The sequence below is a fragment of the Mesoplodon bidens genome (assembly GCF_964165515.1).
Source record: "Mesoplodon bidens genome assembly, chromosome: 12".
Lineage (NCBI taxonomy): Eukaryota > Metazoa > Chordata > Mammalia > Artiodactyla > Ziphiidae > Mesoplodon > Mesoplodon bidens.
Window position 1 is genome coordinate 54,332,179 of NC_138168.1, and position 23,107 is coordinate 54,355,285.

At 35.6% G+C, this 23,107-nt stretch overlaps 1 protein-coding gene across 1 annotated transcript; it reads left to right on the forward strand.

Annotated features, from left to right (window-relative positions):
• Positions 1-8,360: 8,360 nt before the first annotated feature.
• On the forward strand, positions 8,361-9,495 carry LOC308625970 (high mobility group protein B1-like). Its single transcript, XM_081250656.1, has one exon. The coding sequence runs from the start codon at positions 8,394-8,396 to the stop codon at positions 9,039-9,041; it is 648 nt and encodes a 215-aa protein (XP_081106782.1). The 5' UTR covers positions 8,361-8,393; the 3' UTR covers positions 9,042-9,495.
• The last annotated feature ends 13,612 nt before the right edge of the window (positions 9,496-23,107 follow it).

Below are 23,107 nucleotides of genomic sequence, written 5' to 3' on the forward strand. Positions count from 1 at the left end.
ACACATGCACATAATTTTAAAAAGGCTTAACAAACAAATAAAACCAAAGGTTCCTTCTTTTCATAGATTCCTTGATTTTACTACTCATTAAAGGCAACCATTTTAAACTTTTAAACAATTTTGTAGTTTTTACTTACATATTCCTAAACACTGTTAAAGTATTGATAGTTCTTGCTTCATTCAGTTTAGATGTTTCTAATATTTAATATTAGATATCTAATATTTATAAATATAAATATCTAATATTTCTAATATCCAATATTTAGATATTTCTAAATATCTAGATATTAGATATTTCCAAAGTAGGTAGGGATTTTAGTTCTTTTACATTCTCTTTATTATTTCCACATCTTCTCAATATATTTATAACTCAACTTGTAAAATCCATAGTTAGAATTATTGTTATGACTATGCAATTTTTTTCATTGCTTAGCTAAATAGTGTGAGTTCTTTTCTTACATTTAAAAATTTTTCCTGGAGTTAATCATTGCTTCATATTTTTTCATTTATTTGGTTTCTTTGAACCAGGAGTTAAGTTTTCTTCCCCCTCCAACAGTTCTCCAAAATGTTTCTCAGTAGATTTTCTGCAATTAAACTTGTCAAATAATCTTTCATTTACTTTTTTTAGTGAAAGACTTTTCTCTTGAAACCATCCATCCTTTCACTCTAGTCTGGAACAATAGCTATATAGGCTTCCCTTTGACTTTGGAATATTCTTCATGTATCTCTAATGTTTGACTTCAATTTCCCAGGACTCATGTTTTCTTCTTCTTTGTTTAATCACACATTTTAGATTTTTGTTTTTGTTTTTACTTGGACATGCTGTGTGGCATGCAGGATCTTACTTTCTGAGCTCCCCAACCAGGGATTGAACCCATGTCCCCTGTAGTGGGAGCACGGAGTCCTAACTGCTAGGGAATTCGATCATACATTTTAGAACAGAAATTTTTCTAATAGCTTCCTGAAAAAAGGTAAAAGAGAAATACATGTTTTGAATTTTTGAGTATTTGAAAAAGTCTTTATTTTTGCCTTACATTTGATTAATATTTTGGTTGGCTGTAGAATTTAGGATTAAAAATCATTTTCAAATAATTCTGAAGGCATAGTTTTGTCTTTTAGCATCTAGTGTTATGGAAGAGAAACCCATTCCCAGTCTTCTCATGTAATTTTATTTTAAAAAAAATTTAGAAGCTGTTAGGATCTTCTTTTCAACTTCTTCTTCTTCTTCTTTTTATAGATTTTATAATAAAATGCACTGTTATAAGTCCCCCTGCCCATCTTTAATTTTATTGAACAGTCAGTTGGTCCTTTTTATATAGAGATAATTTTACTTCATTCTGGGAAATATTTTTCTCTTTGATTTTGGGGGGGAATAATTTTCTCCACACTCTCTTTTTTTTAGCTATTTTCAGGATAGGTACTTGTTGAATGTGGGTATCTTGGATCAATTATCCAGTTTTCTTCTTTTGCTTTTCTATTTACCATTATTTTTGTTTTTTGTTATTTTTATAAGGAGTTTAAAATTATTATTTTTATTTTTATTTTATTTTTTATAAAACAGGTTCTTATTAGTCATCAATCTTATACACATCAGTGTATACATGTCAGTCCCAATTGCCCAATTCATCACACTCCCAACCCTACCACCCAGCAGCTTTCCCCCTTTGGTGTCCATACATTTTTCTCTACATCTCTGTCTCAATTTATGCCCTGCAAACCGGTTCATCTGTACCATTTTTCTAGGTTCCACATATATGCATTAATATATGATATTTGTTTTTCTTTTTCTGATTTACTTCACTCTGTATGACAGTCTCTAGATCCATCCACGTCTAACAAATGACCCAATTTCGTTCCTTTTCACAGCTGAGTAATATTCCATTGTATATATGTACCACATCTTCTTTATCCATTCATCTGTAGATGGGCATTTAGATTGCTTCCATGGACCGGCTATTGTAAATAGTGCTGCAATGAACATTGGGGTGCATGTGTCTTTTTTAATTGTGATTTTCTCTGGGTATATACCCAGTAGTGGGATTGCTGGATCATATGGTAATTCTATTTTTAGTTTTTCAAGAAACCTCCATACTGTTCTCCATAGTGCCTGTATCAATTTACTTTCCCACCAACAGTGCAAGAGGGTTCCCTTTTCTCCACACCCTCTCCAGCATTTATTGTTTGTAGATTTTCTGATGATGCCATTCTAACTGGTGTGAGGTGATACCTCATTGTAGTTTTGATTTGCATTTCCCTAATAATTAGTGATGTTGAGCAGCTTTTCATGTGCTTCTTGGCCATCTGTATGTCTTCTTCGGAGAAATGTCTATTTAGGTCTTCTGCCCATTTTTGGATTGGGTTGTTTGTTTTTTTAATATTGAGCTGCATGAGCTGTTTATATATTTTGGAGAATAATACTTTGTCCGCTGATTTGTTTGCAAATATTTTCTCCCATTCTGAGGGTTGTCTTTTCGTCTTGTTTATGGTTTCCTTTACTGTGCAAAAGCTCTTAAGTTTCATTAGGTCTTATTTGTTTATTTTTGTTTTTATTTCCATAGCTCTAAGAGGTGGATCAAAAAAGATCTTGCTGTGATTTATGTCAAAGAGTGTTCTTCCTATGTTTTCCTCTAAGAGTTTTATAGTGTTCGGTCCTACGTTTAGGTTTCATATCCATTTTGAGTTTATTTTTGTGTATGGTGTTAGGGAGTGTTCTAATTTCATTCTTTTACATGTAGCTGTCCAGTTTTCCCAGCACCACTTATTGAAGAGATGGTCTTTGTTCCATTGTATATCTTTGCCTCATTTGTCACAGGTTAGTTGACCATAGATGTGTGGATTTATCTCTGGGCTTTCTATCTTGTTCCATTGATCTATGTTTCTGTTTTTGTGCCAGTACCATATTGTCTTGATTACTGTAGCTTTGTAGTATAGTTGGAAGTCAGGGAGTCTGATTCCTCCAGGTCCGTTTTTTTCCCTCAAGACTGCTTTGGCTATTTGGGGTCTTTTGTGTCTCCATACAAATTTTAAGATTTTTTGTTCTAGTTCAGTAAAAAATGCCATTGGTAATTTGATAGGGATTGCATTGAATCTGTAGATTGCTTTGGGTAGTATGGTCATTTTCACAATATTGATTCTTCCAATCCAAGAACATGGTATATCTCTCCATCTGTTGGTATCATCTTTAAATTCTTTCATCAGTGTCTCATAGTTTTCTGCATACAGGTTTTTTATCACCCTGTAGGTTTGTAGGTTTATTCCTAGGTATTTTATTCTTTTTGTTGCAGTGGTAGATGGGAGTGTTTTCCTAATTTCTGTTTCAGATTTTTCATCATTAGTGTATTGGAATGCGAGAGATTTCTGTGTATTAATTTTGTATCCTGCAACTTTACCAAATTCATTGACTAGCTCTAGTAGTTTTCTAGTGGTCTCTTTAGGTTTCTCTATGTGTAGTATCATGTCATCTGCAAGCAGTGACAGCTTTACTTCTTTTTTTCCAATTTGTATTCATTTATTTCTTTTTCTCCTCTGATTGCCATGGCTCGGACTTCCAAAATTATGTTGAATAATAGTGGTGAGAGTGGACATCCTTGTCTTGTTCCTGATCTTAGAGGAAATGCCTTCAGTTTTTCTCCATTGAGAATGATGTTTGCTATCGGTTTGTCATATGTGGCCTTTATTATGTTGAGGTAGGTTTCCTCTATGCCCACTTTCTGGAGAATTTTTATCATAAATTGGTGTTGAATTTTGTCAAAAGCTTTTTCTGCATCTATTTAGATGATCATATGGGTTTTCTTCTTCAGTTTGTTAATATGGTGTATAACATTGGTTGATTTGCGTATATTGAAGAATCCTTGCATCCCTGGGATAAATCCCATTTGACCATGGTGTATGATCCTTTTAATGTGTTGTTAGACTCTGTTTGCTAGTATTTTGTTGAGGATTTTTGCATCGATATTCATCAGTGATATTGGTCTGTAATTATTTTTTTTTGTAGTATCTTTGTCTGGTTTTGATATCAGGGTGATGGTGGCCTCATAGAATGAGTTTGGGAGTGCTCCTTCCTCCACAATTTTTTGGAAGAGTTTGGGGAGGATGGGTGTTAGCTCTTCTCTAAATGTTTGATAGAATTCATGTGTGAAGCCATCTGGTCCTGGACTTTTGTTTGTTGGAAGATTTTTAATCACATTTTCAATTTCATGACTTGTGATTGGTCTGTTCATATTTTCTATTTCTTCCTGATTCACTCTTGAAAGGTTATACCTTTCTAAGAATTTGTCCATTTCTTCCAGCTTGTCCATTTTATTGGCATAGAGTTGCTTGTAGTCGTCTCTTAGAATGCTTTGTATTCCTGTGGTGTCTGCTGTAACTTCTCCATTTTCATTTCTCATTTTATTGATTTGAGTCCTCTTCCTCTCTTTCTTGATGAGTCTGGCTAGTGGTTTACCAATTTTGTTTATCTTCTCAAAGAACCAGCTTTTAGTTTTTTTGATCTTTGCTATTGTTTTCTTTGTTTCTATTTCATTTATTTCTGGTCTGATCTGTATGATTTCTTTCCTTCTGCTAACTTTGGGTTTTGTTTCTTCTTCTTTCTCTAGTTCCTTTAGGTGTAATGTTAGATTGTTTATTTGAGATTTTTCTTGTTTCTTGAGGTACGCTTGTATAGCTATAACCTTCTCTCTTAGAACAGCTTTGCTACATCCTATAGGTTTTGGATCATCGTGTTTTCATTGTCATTTGTCTCTAGGTATTTTTTGATTTCCTCTTTGATTTCTTCAGTGATCTCTTGGTTATTTAGTAACGTATTGTTTAGTCTCCAGGTGTTCGTGTTTTTTACGTTTTTTTCCCTGTAATTGATTTCTAATCTCAGAGCATTGTGGTCAGAAAAGATGCTTGATATGATTTCAATTTTATTAAATTTACTGAGGCTTGATTTGTGACCCAAGATGTGACCTATCGTGGAGAATATGCCATGTGCACTTGAGAAGAAAGTGTAATCTGTCTTCATTTCTTTTCATTCTTTTTTCTTTATTCTGTTCCTCAGCAGTTAATTCCACCATTCTGCCCTCCAGGTCACTTGTCCATTCTTCTGCCTCAGTTATTCTGCTACTGATGCCTTCTAGTGTAGTTTTCATTTCAGTTATTGTATTGTTCATCTCTGTTTGTTTGTTCTTTAATTCTTCTATGTCTTTGTTAAACATTTCTTGCGTCTTCTCAATCTTTGCCTCCATTCTTTTTCCGAGGTCCTGGATCATCTTCACTATCATTATTCTGAATTCTCTTTCTGGAAAGTTGCCCATCTCCACTACATTTAGTTGTTTTTCTGCAGTTTTATCTTGTTCCTTCATCTGGTACATAGCCCTCTGCCTTTTCATTTTGTCTATCTTTCTGTGAATGTGGTTTTTGTTCCACAGGCTGCAGAACTGTAGTGCTTCTTGCTTGCACTGTCTGCCCTTTCGTTTTTGGTTTTTAATTCTATTTTTTCTAGGAGATTTTCTTGACTTTTTGCTCTAATTCATTTATTGACTATTTATTTGGGTATCTTTTTTAATGTCCAAGACCACTTTTTTTTGTTTTATTATTTTTCCTATTTTCGTGGAATCCTAATCTCTTTCAGAAAAGTAAAACAACTCATCTTTGAGAATATTAATATAATTTCTTCAAATTTTTCTCCTTTCATTTCCTAAATCAGTTTAGCAGTCTCTGTAGTAAACTTCACAGTTAGTTTTGGTATTGTCTTTTGTGTTTCAGATTGCCTTTTAACATTCTCTGAAAATCAATAGATATTCAAGAGTGAAGCACCAATTGAGGGCTTAGAAGCTCTTTGTGTTGGGACAGATTGTCATTTGGACTGATGTACCTATGGGATTTTTGTAGGCTGTGTTTAGTGTTTCCAGGGAAAAATTCTCCAGAATCCTCCTCTGAGGTTGTAAATCTGACAGCCAGCATTTGGGGTGGGGTAGGTCCCAGAGCTGTTTAGCTCACAGTAAAGTATGTAGAGTTTTACTAAATTCCATCTTACCTTACCAATATCTTACTCCCAAATTGCTTTGGGTTTTGTTTTCCAACTTTGAAACAATTCAGATTCAATTTCTCTTAGGGAAAAGAATAATAAATTCATTTCTTGCAGTGTGCTTAAGGGGTAATTACCTAATATCACAGAGAGGAGGTAAATTGACTCTTATTGCTGTTTTTAAAGTTTCATAGATATTTCTGTTGTTTTCAAATCCCTGACATGCCTACCTTTAGAAATACCTGATACCTCTAATTATTGAGACATTGGGGGTATCTGAATACAAACTACATCAGGATTGCATCAGGATTCTTTGTCCTAAGCACTTGGCTTTGAACTCTCTCCCTGCTGCTGAGGCATATTCCATTTCTTTATCTGCTTTCTAAGTTTATAACCTATTGTGGATGTGATTACAGATGTCTCCTGTCTCCTACTTATATGAAAGAGAGAATTTGTACTTCTGTTTCTTGTCCTTTTTTGCATTTTGGAGGGTATTTTTAAGACAAGAAATAAGAGGAGTTTACCTAACCACCCAATTTTATTTATTTATTTATTTGTTTGTTTGTTTATTTATTTTTTATAAATGTATTTTTTAGCTGTGTTTGGTTTTCATTGCTGTGCATGGTCTTTCTCTAGTTGTGATGAGCAGGGGTTTCTCTTTGTTTTGGTACTTGGGCATTTTTTTTTTTTTTTTGTACGGCAGGCACAGGGTTTACTAGAAGCACAGTATGTGTGGGAGAGCACACAAAGAAGCAGCTTATTTAAGGTGGAAGTGAAAGTTACACACTTGGAGAAGAAGAGTGTGGGCATCTTTGTGAGGAAGGGGCGTCTGCTTGGGCTTCTCATTGCTATGGCTTCTCTTGTCGCTAAGCATGGGCTCTAGGCACATGGGTTTCAGTAGTTGTGTCATGTGGGCTCAGTAACTGTGGCTTGTGGGCTTTAGAGAGCAGGCTCAGTAGTTGTGCCGTATGGGCTTAGTTGCTCCGTGGCATGTGGGATCTTCCCAGACCAAGGAATGTACCCATGTCGCCAGCATTGGAAGGTAGATTCTTAAACACTGCACCACCAGGGAAGTCCTAACCACCCAATTTTAAATACTTACTTTCTTCTTCATCTTTGTTTTTTAATTCTCTCTTTATGTCATCTTTTTCTTAGTCTTCTCTTTTTTCTTACCTTAAAGGGTACATTACTTTTAATTATTTCATCTATTTGTTGACTAAATAATTATTGTCTCCATATATGGTTATTGCTCACTGCTAAGTAAATGCTTTTTTCACAGAGAGGTGGTCTTAACTTGATTTTTACTTTCTCCTGGAAACTTTGCTCAAAACTTTAAAACTAGGATAGATTCTATTTTTATGTAATTTTAATATCATTGTAACATTTACTATATTATATTGAAATTACCTGTTTCCTTGTCTTTCTGAAACTTCACTAAGTGTAGGAACTGCATCTTGTTCATTACTGTATCCCCAATGTTTAGCTCAATTACCTCAAATATAGTAGGCATTTGGGAGATATTTGTTGACTTAATGAATGTTAAAATGCATAGATAACTTGTATTAGTGTAAGGCAGTTAAACATTTTATTTCATTAGACTTACTATTATTATTATTTAGATCATTATAGGAAATGGTGAAAACTAAAAATTTTAAAGATCATCTCTTGTACTAATAATCTTTTTACTCTTTTACTGTAATTAGTGAAAATGAAACTTCTTGAATGTTTCAAGGAATGCCTTTAAACAATTTCATTAATACTTCTTTATAGTTTTCATTGCAGCTTTGTTAGCCCAACTTGTTTTAAACTTCTATAACTTTGCTTTTCAGCTCTTAATTCTAGTGTGTGTTTAGAATTTTGATATATCGCATGCTTTTCTCCTCACTGGGAAGAACTTCATGAGAGAAAGGAGGCAGGCATTGTAGTATATGCTTCATACAGGGATAAAAAGAACAAAAAAAACTGTGAGTGGTAAGATTTACATGCATGAGGTATTTATGCTAGAATGAAAAATCCTTCACACTATCACATATAATTATGATTATCTCTCCCAGATTATTTCTTGGCTTACAAAACAAAATGCTTTCCCAGGCTAAACTTCAAAGCAGGTAGTGACTTCAAAGACATAGAAATTTAGCACAGACAAAAAAAAAAAAAAAGACAGAAAAGAAAAAAACAAAGCAAAACAAAAAGAGAGAAAGAAAGATGGTTCAGAGGTAAGAGAAATAACAAAAATCCTGGTTATCCTAAAACTAGCTTTTACAAGTTTTACTAAGAAAACTTTGAAAGTCAATTAAAATAATGTAACTTAATAATACATTGAAAGTGAGAGCCGGACGGGCACTGGGCGACTCTGTGCCTTGCAGAGGAAAAATAATTAAACATGGGCAAAGGAGATCCTAAGAAGCCGAGAGGCAAAATGTCATCATATGCATTCTTTGTGCAAACTTGCCGGGAGGAGCACAAGAAGAAGCACCCAGATGCTTCCGTCAACTTCTCAGAGTTTTCTAAGAAGTGCTCAGAGAGGTGGAAGACCATGTCTACTAAAGAGAAAGGAAAGTTTGAAGACATGGCAAAGGCGGACAAGGCCCGTTATGAAAGAGAAATGAAAACTTATATCCCTTCTAAAGGGGAAACAAAAAAGAAGTTCAAGGATCCCAATGCACCCAAGAGGCCTCCTTCGGCCTTTTTCTTGTTTTGTTCTGAGTATCGTCCAAAAATCAAAGGAGAACATCCTGGCCTATCCATTGGTGATGTTGCAAAGAAACTGGGAGAGATGTGGAATAACACTGCTGCAGATGACAAGCAGCCTTATGAGAAGAAGGCTGCTAAACTGAAGGAAAAGTACGAAAAGGATATTGCTGCATACCGAGCTAAAGGGAAGCCTGATGCAGCAAAAAAGGGAGTTGTCAAGGCTGAAAAAAGCAAGAAAAAGAAGGAAGAGGAGGAAGATGAGGAAGATGAAGAGGATGATGAGGAGGAGGAAGATGAAGAGGATGAAGAGGAGGAGGAAGATGATGATGATGAATAAGTTGGTTCTAGCGCAGTTTTTTTTTCTTGTCTATAAAGCATTTAACCCCCCTGTACACAGCTCACTCCTTTTAAAGAAAAAAATTGAAATGTAAGGGTGTGTAAGATTTGTTTTTAAACTGTACAGTGTCTTTTTTTTGTATAGTTAACACACTACCGAATGTGTCTTTAGATAGCCCTGTCCTGGTGGTATTTTCAATAGCCACTAACCTTGCCTGGTACAGTACGGGGGTTGTAAATTGGCATGGAAATTTAAAGCAGGTTCTTGTTGGTGCACAGCACAAATTAGTTATATATGGGGATGGTAGTTTTTTCATCTTCAGTTGTCTCTGATGCAGCTTATATGAAATAATTGTTCTGTTAACTGAATACCACTCTGTAATTGCAAAAAAAAGAACAAAAGTTGCAGCTGTTTTGTTGACATTCTGAATGCTTCTAAGTAAATACAATTGTTTTTATTAAAAAAATAATAATACATTGGAAAGGAGCATCAGATAATAATCACTCACGTTATGTTAATACTTTGTGATTTTCTTAAGAAACCCAGCTAGCTTTATGTTCTTTTAATTTAACAGTATGTAGAATTTAATGTTTACTTGGATTCTGAAATGGAGATGAAAGCATAATACAGTGCACCACACTTAATAAACGACTATAAACATGGCCCAGATAAAGTAGTTTTGTATTGTCACTGGTAGAAATACCTTTTGAGATGTCCAAAAGGATTTTTAAATGCATTAATTTAAGCAACTGAAATATTCATTTTTGATGTTAGCACTGTGAGCAGGTTGTCTCTTAAACATGCTTGATTAAAAAACAGTTTAGCTTAGCTCAGTGTTTTGCTCATCAAAGGGATAAAGCATTACTGGAGAGTTTCATGAAAAATCTTCTTAAATACCAAGAATACAGTTAGCTATGTCCCTAAAGTAATGTTTCCCAGTTCCCGTTATACTTATGTGCATATACAATAACAGTAAAATAAAAGGAAGCCTGGGATATATTTAGATTTAGAATACAATAAAAGGAAAGGGGACAGGATACATTTTATAAAATTAACCCCTAAAGATTATCTTTATTTTACATGAATACATGCTCATTAAGGAACGTTTAGCAAAAATAAACAAACAGGTCTTCCCTGGTGGCGCAGTGGTTAAGAATCAGCCTGCCAGTGCAGGAGACACAGGTTCAATCCCTGGTCCAGGAAGATCCCATATGCTACGGAGCAACTAAGCCCATGCGCCACAACTACTGAAGCAAGCTCACCTAGAGCCCATGCTCCACAACAAGAGAAGTCACCACAATGAGAAGCCTGTGCACTGCGACGAAGAGTAACACCTGCTCACCACAAGTAGAGAAATCCTGTGCACAACAATGAAGACCCAACATAGCCAAAATAAAAATAAATAAATAAATAAAATAAACAAACAAGGAGGAAAAAAATCCCAAAATGCTCAGAGTTGCAATTTATATCCACACAACTACTGTTAACATTTTAGCAGATTTTCTTCAAACCATTCTTTTGTATGTATTTATTGTTGATGTTATTTATTTTAAACTTCTGTTGTTGGTTATAAATAACAATCTTTTAACTAAGATAAAGAACAGCAAGAGAAGAAAAAATGGAGGAAGAAATCATGAAGAAATGGGTCTAGAAAGGGAAGAGAAAAAATTTGCTTCAGGTACTTTCCGAATAATGAACATTGTTTTCTAATGACAGTCTGAAAAATGTACAATCAATGTACAGACCCAGAAGCTGTGAAACTACTGAACAATCAAGTCTGCAGAATTGAAATGCAACACAATGTTATTTGGGCTTCTTTTCCATAGGAATAAAATAAAATAAAACAAAATTAAATTAAATTAAATGTGCCTCTTAAAATAAAATGCACATTTGAAAAACAATTGACTGATTCTACCTTATGTACGAGATGTCATACAGACATCATTTAAAAGTCCATAAATATTTATTAATCCACACAGCCTGACCCAAAGTAGACTCTAAAAATATTTTTTGAGGAAATGAATAATATTTTTAACTGCAATAGACTGTGAAAATAATATAATTGTTGATCTGTATTCAAAAAGACCTTATAATATTGTTGGGAAGATAAGTCAACACATGAAAATATGAAATGTGAAAATGAGAATATAGAGTAGTTCAGAGAAGGCAAAGGCCACCAAGGCATGGAGCTGTAAGAAACAAGTCATGGAGAAAGAGTTAAGAAGGATTAAGAGAGACTTAAAACTAAGTAAATTTATATTTTTTAGCTTCCTGACTTGAAGAGGTAGAGATATCAGTATGGGAACAATAGCAGGAGCAAAACTTGAGAGAAGATATGGGACGTGATGTGTCTAGAAAACAGTATGAAATTAGAAGACTAATGTAAGAATGATGCGCTGAATGCTTAGGTCAAGGGATAGAGCTACAAGACAGCTCTCATGAGATAAGCAGACATCAAATAAATACTTATAATCGTGATGAAATTTACAAAGCTGAACTTGTGTGCCAGGTTTCTATGAGTGTAATTGGCACATTAAACACACAGGATGAATGCATGTACAGACAATGCACCTTTATGTTGTCTCCCATTATCCCTTTAATGTGGTGGAAAGTGATCTTCTCCTGTTCCTATGAAAACACTGGTAGTGTCATTTTTCTCTTATGGTCACTTTATTTATTTATTTATTTTTCATTTAATTAATTAACTAATTTATTTTTGGCTGCATTGGGTCTTTGCTGCTGCACGCAGGCCCTCTCTAGCTACAGCGAGTGGGGGCCACTCTTCGCTGTGGTGGGCAGGTTTCACATTGCAGTGGCTTCTCTTGTTGTAGAGAACGGGGTCTAGGAGTGTGGGCCTCAGCAGGTGTGGCACGTGGGCTCAGTTGTTGCAGCTTGCGGGCTCTAGAGAGCAGGCTCAGCAGTTGTGGTGCACGGGCTCAGTTGCTCTGCGGCATGTGGGAACTTCCCAGACCAGGGATCGAGCCCATGACCCCTGCATTGGCAGGCGGACTCTCAACCACTGCGCCACCAAGGAAGCCCTTATGGTCATTTTAAATTGCAAATACTTTCCAAATCAGAGTGCTTGTCCCTTGTAATAATCAAAGTTTCCAAGTCCATTCAATGTACAAGCTATTCCCTTCCCCCATTTAGAATCTCTGCAGGGGAGCAGCATTTTGTTTTCTTTTCTCTTTGTCATTCAATTCCTTACCCTTTTACTCGTTCTTGTTTCTGACTCTTCTGAGGAAGGGAGGAGAGGGCAGGGGAACAGAAAAATTCTTATTTGACTGAGACTATCCTAACCCTACTTCTTGGTTTCTGGGTCTGTCCCATCTCTAAAGCTGACTCCATAGAGGATGTTTTTGTGTGCTCTTAGTAGGGCCTCTCACTGGTGCTTTCCTTGCATGAGATGATATATTCTCCTCTTGCAGGTTGCATACACCTTCCTCATACCCTAAGTATGTCAGGATTCCTTTAGCTTCTCTCCGCTGAGGTCTTCTATCCTACCCCTGCCTCTAGATGACCTTGTGAGACAAGACCTAAGTCAACTCCACATCTGTTTTCTGTTGTGCATGTCTCACAGCTGATTTTGAGGGCCTTTACACAAGCTTTGCCTTTATAGATTCCGGGAGTGCAGGCTGCCACCAAAGCAGCCTCCTCTCCTTCATCTCATCTCTTAGCATATAGACCATCTCTTATCCCCTTTGTACTTTCTAGACAGCATGTAAGACACCAGTCTTCTATGCCTTTGTAACTGTAGGTGACAAATAGTGAGTCCTTTAAAAGGTCTCCTTGAAGCCTCTCACACTAGGTTTGAGATTGATGGAGAGACCTTCCCCATTGATGGACACTGGTCTCACTGCCCAGCTATTCCCAAGAAGTCATCTTCAAAAATTCTTTCTCTTAATATGAGTGAGAACCTGAAGAGTCACAAAACAGATTTTGATATTTTTTTTCTAAAAGTTTCCATCTTGGCTTGGCACCTCACTTTGGTATATTTTTAGGGTTCGGCTAAAACTTCCATGTAAATTCTCTTCCAGAAGCATATAACGGGGTACCTAACATAGTCTGTGGGACCAGGCAGAATTCTCCTGAGGAAATGAAAAGAGCAATTTCATAGAATTCAGTAAAAGAGTAAAAGAGAAGATTGCTCCACAGTGCTAGAGGCTTCCAGGAAGGTAAACGAAAGAAGCACTGAAAAGAACCCATTTTCTCTGGTAGCAAAAATGTTACTGTGAAGAAATGGAGGAAAAAATCTAATTCTCTGAGGTTGAAGAAAGGGGGGGGAAATAAGGAAATGGAGACCCCCAAGTGTAAGGAAATGGAGACCACAAAATCTGAAACTTCAGAAATCTTGAAGTGAAGAGAGGAAAGAGTTGGGAATTCTTTGTAAATGGGAGAAGCAGAAGACATTTAAGTGCTGTGAGAAGGAGTCAGTAAATAAAAAGGATACCAGAGAGAGAAGTGATCATCTAAAGAAAGACGGCTGAATAGGCTAAAATCTAGAGTTGAGGTAATGATTAGCCTTGGGCAGAAGAAATGCCTCTTAAGCGAGTACCAGGAGGAAAGACTCAATGCATATTTAGGGCAAATTTGAAAATTTGGCATTTGAAAGCTGAAGGATTTATTGCATGATGGCTTCTATTTTCTCTGCTTAATAGCCAAGTCATGGAATAGAGGACTTTTGGGGGGAATTGAGAAAAATAAAGAGAACTTGAATAACAAAAGATCTTAAATATACTTTTATATATAGATTTCACATTGTAAGAGAGACACGATTCAGAGGAAAAATATAAAACCTAGAAATATGGGGTTATTTTGATGAATAATTTTAATTAGTGCTTACTCTGCTCAAGAATCTGTGCTAAGCACTTTACAAACATACATCCAATTTCCATTGCTACTCCTAGACTACAGCTGGCTTGCCATCCACTTTTGCTCCTATAAATTATTCTCTATACAACAGCCAAGATGGGGCTTTTCAAAATACAAACCATGTCATGCCCCACTTAGGACCTAGCATGGCTTCTATGTGCCTAAAGAAAAGTCCTGCATTTTCTAGATCTTTCCCCACCTTCAACCTCACCTTTTCCTTTGTTGTGTGTGACATTGATTTGAAATTACTGTCAATAGATCTATATTCATTTAATTTAAATTTTCTAACAGGTTTTTTACAGGAATATGAAAAAGCTATTGATTTTTATTTTAGACAGTCTACAAGTAGGTAATATTTCAAAACATCATTTAGGTTAAAATTTTTTTTGCAATACACATATAGAAGGAATGAACCAAAACAAACCAACTCTCCCCCAAACCCTGAATTCCTTTGCCATATAGCTTGACATTTTATTTAGGTTTCAGTAAGAAAAAGAAACTTTATAGAGTGTGATATTCTCCCTTCTACATAGGAATAGAAGAAACCAATACATGGCAGTGAGAATTATGGAAAAATGCCAACATCTAGTTTTCCATTTTCCTAATCATTCAAACTTCTCCTTAAGGTTCTATTTTGCTTTTATGCAGCTCTCAACCTGAGTGAATAAATATTGCGCATAACATCAAGATACATTTTCTGTTTTTGTCTAGTGGTGCTTTTTGTACCACTATATTTAACCTTATTCCATACTTAAATGAACCCATAAATTTGGGGTAACTTTACTTAGCCATTAACATTTTCTGTGAGGATAAAGCATGGCTCCTGAGGTTTCAGCATGGAAAAAATTTTTTCCTTTTCTATCTTTCTTTTTCTTTAAACTCAGTTAAAAATAATTTGTCTGGACATTTTTAAGTCTTAAGATTACCAAAAACAAATAAAGAAGATAATAGAGACATTGGTTTGATTTCAGTGGTTATTTGTATTCTAGCAATTCAAAAATAAAAGTAAAACTGAAAATAATTCCTACTTAAAAATTCTGGGAGAAGACTATTAGAAGATGTTTATTAATTTAGTGTGATCTGTATGAACTGACACCTTTGGCTATTTTGAAAGTTTTGCAATGGGTCAAAAGATTTTCAATTCACATGTCTTAAAGGGAGTATTAGAAAATATGAGGATATTTCAGTAACAAAAGTATCTCAAATTAATCTGTTTGAGACACTCTATGTACATTTTTTATGATTTATGAGCTGCTACTCATTTTTATGAGTTTTTAAGAACTTTCTCTCACCAGCACTCCCTTAAAATATCCCAATAGTTTGTATAACTTTAGCAAATAATACTTCTGTAGTAATTGGCCAGGAAATAAATATCACTCGCAAGGGCCAGAAAATAAATCTTAATTCAACACAGTTAATAGCTTTCTTCTTTTAGTATATATACAGAGATTGATTTTGGCTTTGTTATGGGACATCTGCATCCGAGCATATAATTTGTTCTAACCAATCATTTTCCTACTCTATCTTAATAGCTTTCATGACCTCTACTCACTCAGTAGACTATAAGAGCAGTTACTCTTGTCTTACTGATTTTATATTTGCTTTAGGGGAGACATAAAGGAATAGGAAGAACCAATAAAGATGGTTTAACCAAATGCTAACAGAGCAAATCTGATACATGATAGATGTAGGGCTACTAGTTTAGACAGTCATTTCATCTTCAGGAAGCTACTCTATGGTTTACTCAGAATGCCAGAGGAGATAGGCACCTTTACGCCCCTCTCATACTCTCCAGGTATGATTCCACGGTTTAGAACAGTGGTTCTTAAAATGTAGATGGGGACCAGCAGCATCAGCATCACCTGGAAACTTGTTAAAAGTGCAAATTCATGGGCACCCTCCCAGATTTGCTGATTCAAAACCCCAGAGGGTAGGTCCCAGTAACTTGTATTTTAACAAGGCCTCCAGGCACTTCTGTCCAGTATGCTGCACACAACTCTGGCACAGTTACTAGCGGAGAGATTACAGCTCCATGTAGAAAGACATGATGGATTTATTACATGTGGATGTATTCTGCCTCTTTCTTAGTGAGCCATGCCCTTCCTCTGGGTAGCATACGTGGAGGACATATGCATGCAGCCTTAGATGGGAGAAAAGAGAATAGCCCCCCATCTTCTCTATGTGATCTATACAGTTAAGGATTTTTTGTTACATAAGACAGAAATTCCAACACAAACTGGCTCAAGTGAAAAAGAATATTTATTCACTAAATCACGGACGATCTAAGGATTAATGATAGTCATAGGTAGCATTTATTGAACACTGAGTATGTGTCAGGCACTAGTCTAATTGTTTTGCATGAATTAATTCATTAATACTCACAAAGACTCTTTGAAGATAGTAGCATATCTCCATTTTAGAGATGCAGAAACTGAAGCACAGTAAAGGACTGAGATTCAAACCAAGACAGTGGAGCTGGCTTAGGGCTGGCTTGACCAGAGGTCAAGTCATGACCCTGGAAATCTTTCTGCTCCCAAAGTTGAGCAGAAGTCCTGAGTCTGACTCACATCAGCTAAGAGTCATTGGCTTCTCTCTGAGCCAATCTGAAATATGGCCAAAGGAATGAGAAGTACTGATTAGCTAGGAACAATCAGAGCCCATCCCCAGAGCTGAGAGTGGAGTGAGAAAATCAACTCTGATCACAGGGTACTGTTTTAAGTAAAGAGGGGAAATGGGTACTACAAAGGAGCAGAGAAGATCACCAGAGGCACTGCTTTATTACTCAAGACCTCTTTAGGTTCAAGTGGCATTAGCCTCAAGCAAACTAGCTTTGACAAAGAAGCATTTATTGTGTCATATTGTTGAACCATGAGAAGGAGAGAGTTGCATGAGGACTTGAGGGACAACCACCAATGAGTTGTTGCCAAGACTCCCCCCTTTACATTTCCAGTTGGATTTTTTTTTTATGGACACTATCTATAATATCAAGCAATTTCATTCTCTGGTTCTGAGTTCAAAGATCCTAGAGAGGAGCTCATATTATCTAAGCTTTGATGAAGGGTCCAGCCTTGAGTGACTTAGCAGTGGCTGGATAGCTGAAGTAAAAAGAATAAGGGCTATCTTAAGGTGAGGCCATTGGATGCCTACTCAACAGCCATTCTCTTTTCTTCTCCTTTCAAGTCGAACTCTAATTTTGTTTATATATCTACTTTCCTTTGCACAGTCCTATCCTTGAGGAGTGGTGGCTCTAAGCTCCAGCTCCAAATGTTGAATCACAATTGATAGAAGATAATCCATTGCAGATATTGTTTTAGGAATGAACATATAATCCAGTTCTGGCCAAGGAGATGCAAGGGGACTCTGCTGAAGTGTTTCTTAGATTGGTTTTCCTCACTGATAAAAAGAAATTTATGGGGTCTTAAAAATAAAACACACACACACACAAACTTCTCTAGTTAGCATAAAAGACAACAGCTAAAGACAGAATAAAGGTACTTCTTGAAGTGATCTTGTTCACACCAGAGCTGGATTTTGCTTTTTTTTTTTGCTGTACGCGGGCCTATCACTGCTGTGGCCTCTCCCGTTGTGGAGCACAGGCTCCGGACGCGCAGGCTCAGCAGCCATGGCTCACAGGCCCAGCCGCTCTGCAGCATGTGGGATCCTCCCGGTCCGGGGCATGAACCCGTGTCCCCTGCATGAACCCGTGTCCCCTGCATCGGCAGGCGGACTCTCAATCACTGCGCCACCAGGGAAGCCCTGGCTTTTGCTTTTGATTTGATGACAATTTGTTTATGTCTCAGTTTCATAAATGGTTAGTCATTTCTTCGCCTTTATCTTGAAGTACCCACACATCACGTGTGTTTCCTTTTAAACTTGTATGAGAAAAATGAAATGACAGCTCTGTATGGTTGGCATTATTCATGTCTCCCTGACTCCACCCTCAACTTTCATTTTAGTAGAGTCTGGTACTGGTTGTGTGTTTCCCATAGGCAAATGCTGGATAGTTTCATTATTGTTTTTTATAGAACTTTGTGACCTATGAATAGCTGTCTTCTAAGAATTAATAATTTAGACACACTGATTCAAGTGATCATTATAGCTGGACCATTCTAATGTGTCCCTATTTCACTTTTGCATAAAATAGCTCCTCTTTGTTTCTTTCTTCATGATTGATATAAAAGAAGCTAATTGAGAATAAGTGTGATGATATCAAAGAATACTTTTTCAACAACATGGGTATTATACAAATAAAGAGTAAATATGTGTCAAAGATTTATTTCCTCAATTAAGGAAGCAGGATGGTAAACTGCTACAAAAGGCATTTGAGGAACCGAGCATTGCTATGCACTGAACAAAAAATGTTGGATTTCTCAGTTAAATACAAACTTGGATAACATCATAAAGAGCAATAAAACCATATCCTTTGGTTATAATTTCCAATTTCCAGACATAAATTATTTGCATCTCTAGCAGACAAAATCCACAAGGTAAAATGTAACATTATAGAGTTTGGACTCTGATTGATAATAAAGAGTATGTGAAAGAAAAGTTCATTGCTCTAGAGATTTCAATAGTTCTTAGGTGAATCTATTAAACAGTGCTCCAGTGTGACATTGAAAGCACATGTAATCATCCTTCTACCTTATTTCCAAGATTTTCATATAGTTTAACAGCAATGATGCTACAATGTTGTTATGAAGATTAAATAAAATAATATACATGAAAATGCTTTATACCGTAAAGTCTTATAAAATGTAAAGTGAGTTTTTTGTAGGTTATTACTATAGTTATGCAATATTCCAAAGGCAAGCTTGACACTTGACATAAAGGAGTCAAGTTAGAGTTCGACTTTCATGTTTTTTTGTTTTTTTAGATCCTAAAACAGAGACATCATTGGTGTCTCCAATGGCAGGATGAGAATGAATTTATATCAACTTGGACATGATATGCAGAAAAGATTAGAGGAATCATACATGTTTTTACTACCCCAAGGAGGAACATTGCAAAATAAAATTGTGTTCATTTTGTTGCCCCAACTTGAAGATAATGTTCAGAAAAAACTACGAATGTCCTGCTTTATTAATTCAAGTACTGTGTTGAGCACTAACAAGGTACCCTGTGTGTCTTACTGTGGGGAGACTAAAGGGAATAAGATATTCCTTCTCCACAAGAATCCAGATTTAGCAGCAGAAACTACACAAAAATAACCAGTTGGAACCAAGAGGGAGGGATAATTATTTTGTTTCGAATAATGGAAACATGAAGCTTTGATTAATTTAACTACTGCTTATTTAATCATTTGTAAGTTGGAAGCAGCATTTCTTGTCTTTTACTGGTTACTATTCACACTGAACTGCATATGAAATTCTTTATTTCTCTGTCTTCATATTTTATATTTCATTTCATTTTTTTCTCTTTGTTCTCATAGCTTCAAATATAAAGCAACTGAAGAAAAATAGTAATTGCAAGAGATTCTCTGTAAAATTTTTGATTTTTTAAAATGAGTTTAATAAGTCTAATAAAAATCTTAATTTGTCTAATGCCCAATATTAAAAAGAAGAATACAGACCTGTGTTTGAAGAACCAAATGGAAATAATTTTATATCTCTAGATTTTTCCAGTGACTCTATAAAATTTCATGAGTTTAATAGTAAAAATTTTAGAAAAATAGTATTTTTTTTTACTACTATCCAGTAAGTTATTATTAGCCTAGTTAAGCTAAACCAGAGATATAACCTACAAAAGAAAAGCAGGACTATTTCACTGAAAACAATAAGAAGAAAGGAGAAGACTACTTCTGAACTGCAGTGATTACTAAAATTAAAAAGTTACCCTATCTGTTTCCTTTGTGTTTGTAAAACCCCCCTAAATATACCTTTCAATTTTTTTGTAGAAAATTATTTAGACTAATAATTACTTGATATTTCATCATAATTCATTCTAGTTTTTCAAGTACAATTTTGGAAAGGCCAAGAGCTGCCCAGAGGATGGAATGCATCTGTGATATTACTAAGCTCCATAAGCTTAATGAAAGGAAAACTCAAATACTGTATATAGTTTGCTACTGTTTGTTCCAGACAGATGTTTGTGTATTATCACTTTTTATACAGAAAAATCGTTATAGCAAACATGTGGTTTTATCTTTAGAATTAGGTTCAATCTAATAGCATTCCAAATAGTTCTGTTAAAAGACCTAGATGCTATCTGGGCTGGAATGGTAAAACCTAGAATTCCCATTCATCAATACAATAATTTAGTTCCATATGCTAACCAGAGATGGTTGCCAAGAAATATTATCAAGTGAGCAAATAAACTGTGGTGGTCATATATATAGCCTGGTTCCATTCATAGCCAAACTGTAAAAGAAGAGCTTACATGTATATACTGGTGTGGAATGGAAACCAATGTATTCTTTTCTCATTACGCATCTGAGTGGAAGCATATTTTTCTCTTTTCAGTGTTTGAATTCACAACACTGGAAACAAACAAAAAAATAAATAATATAATATATATAAATACATATTATTTTTCATGTGTGTATGTAAATGGATAAAAGGATAAGGGGTTGATAGATGAAAGGGGATTTTGACTTTGCTTTATATACATTTGTGTGTTGTTTGATTTTTTATAGTGAACATATATAATCGCTTTTAAAATAAAGTAGAAAATCAAGACAAATAATTTAAAAAAGAAGAGATGAGTTATAAGTACTGACATGGAAAAATATATTTTACACGATAAAAGCAAGTTACAGAATAACACGGTATTATCCTACTTATATTAGAAAAAGAAAAGCAAACTGTTGAGAGTGATGTTGAAGAGAGACTTTCACTTTTTCCTCTACATACTTCTGTGTTGAACTTTATTTAATAAGTATATATTTATACATTATTTGTGTTATTTATGAAAAAATAATTTTCTTTTGCTGAGGATCATCTGTTTGTTTTCTTTCTGCTAACGAATGAGTCCTAAAGAAAGGTTTGAGGAACTTCTTATTATGTAGTCAATGATCAAATAGGAAAAAATCTGTTACTTTTTGTTTAAGAGTCTCATTAATAAGAAGAGTCACTTGCAAACTTTTCAGAAATAATTTTTGGTATTTTTTCTCAATCTCCCTAAGAAATTCAGTCCTTTATTTCAATATTAATTTTTTCCTGCTTAATAGCTCTAGTGAGATCTTTTAAACAGTTTGATGTTTAAAATATTCTTAATAGGGATATTTTGTGTATTTTAATCTGGTCCAGTAATTTTGCTTTCTCTTTCATAGAGTTTGCACTTGTACCCCTCAGATGTCTGTTTATTTTTTCCTTTGTGCTCATATTAGTGGAACTGCCATCTTTCTTGCTGGTGATGTGTACCTGAAGGGAGAGATGACAACTCAGATCCGAGCTGATACACATCTTGGTAAAGGTAATGTGTGTTGGAGGGTGGCCACAAAAGGAGAAGAGCGTCTGGTATTGCATTTTGTAACCTGCCTACTCTCAACCTGCGCCAAACACTGCTTTTTTCTGGGGGCTGTCTCTCCTTGTACTTACCCAGTAGGGGCTTGGTGATGGAAAGCCACTTAGTCCTTCTGCACTAGGCAGTTAGTCTATTCTTCCTACCTAACTTGGGGCCAATGGTGCCCAGATGAACTACCACCTGTTGCAGGTGCTTGACTGGAACTTAGGTTTTCTGTCCACTCCCATGAACCCAGTAGGGCAGAGGAGGCACTGAGCCAGCCAGTAAAATGTGAAGAGAGGAAAGTATAGAACTAGAAAGATTTCCTCTAGGTTTTGTGGGACTTGACCCACCTTCTGGTCTCCAAGGACTTTTCACAGTCTTTGATGCAGATTCTGGGATCCCTCAAAATTCTTTTTTACCTTTGTGGCATCTCCAGGTTTGGGCTCAGGGGAAAGATTGAAAAATCATGCTTGTTCATGATCCGATCCTGACCACTATACCAAGCTCTAGCCTGGAATGTACCTGCCTCCCAAATCTCCTCCCTTACATCTAGCTTAATGCTTCTTGTACTTTAGTTCCTTTCCCCAGGGAAGCATGATGCACAGATTAATATATATTTCCTTATACTTGTCTATATAGTGCTGACCATTGGGACTGTATAAGGATTTCTTCAGTAAATGGCCATCTCCCTAGATGTAAGGTCCGTGAGAGCAAGAAATATGTCTGTTTTGCTTGTTTACAGCTCTATCTCTGACATCTATCACAGTGCGTAGACAATAGGTGAGACTCCATGAATATTTTTCAGAGGAAAAGTAAAGGGAAGAAGGAACAAAGATCTATTTTTGTTAAAATGGAACATAATGCATACCTATTCAAGAACAATCTACTTCTGAATTAGTCATGTCTGTAATATATAAAAAGTATGGAACCACAGACTGGCTTTATCCTGGATGCTAAATAACACTTGGCCTTCTCATTTTATTAATATCTTGTTATAGACCAAAAGTAGATGAGTTTTTTGGAAAAGAAACATAATATGTTACAACATCAAATAAAAATTAATTTTGTATTACCCATTGAGAATGAGTAATAAAGTGTTAAACATGTTTAAAACTATTATGAATGAGTCTGCAAAATTCCTAGGATGTAAAGAATTGTTTACTTAAATGTCTGAAAATGCATGTGAAAAATTAGCAAAACATTAAGCTTTCTTTGCTGAAATAATGACCACGGTAAATTAGTGAAGTTTAAATAGTAGAGCAAAAAAGAAAAGAAAAGAAATGTTAGGTACACTTTCAAGATTCTCCTTCTAAACACTTTGACAGGTAAATAAGTTCTCCTACCTGTTCTAACATATAAATGAATTACTCAGACCATTGTCTACGTGTTTCCTGACCTGATAGTTCAGTTCCAGACACATTTCTCAGGTTCTCAGGTGCTATTAGTTCATAAGCCTTTTTAAATAACAGACAATGTCAGGATATAAAATGAAGTTACAAGTTCAGACTCTTTTTCTTCTGGGGCATCAGGCTATGATAGAAACACTTGATGCTTGCATGTTCCTCTCTTATTTAATCCACTCTTCCCTTTCTGGTACAATAATTTAATCTCGGATACATGAATGGACAAGACATCTCCCTCTCAACTCCCCCTCCCATATCTATCAAATTCTCCAGGGTTGTCATCTTCCTTTGTGACCTACAGTTAGAGGGTGAAGTCAGTTGGTTTACAATGAAGCAAACAAGAAACTT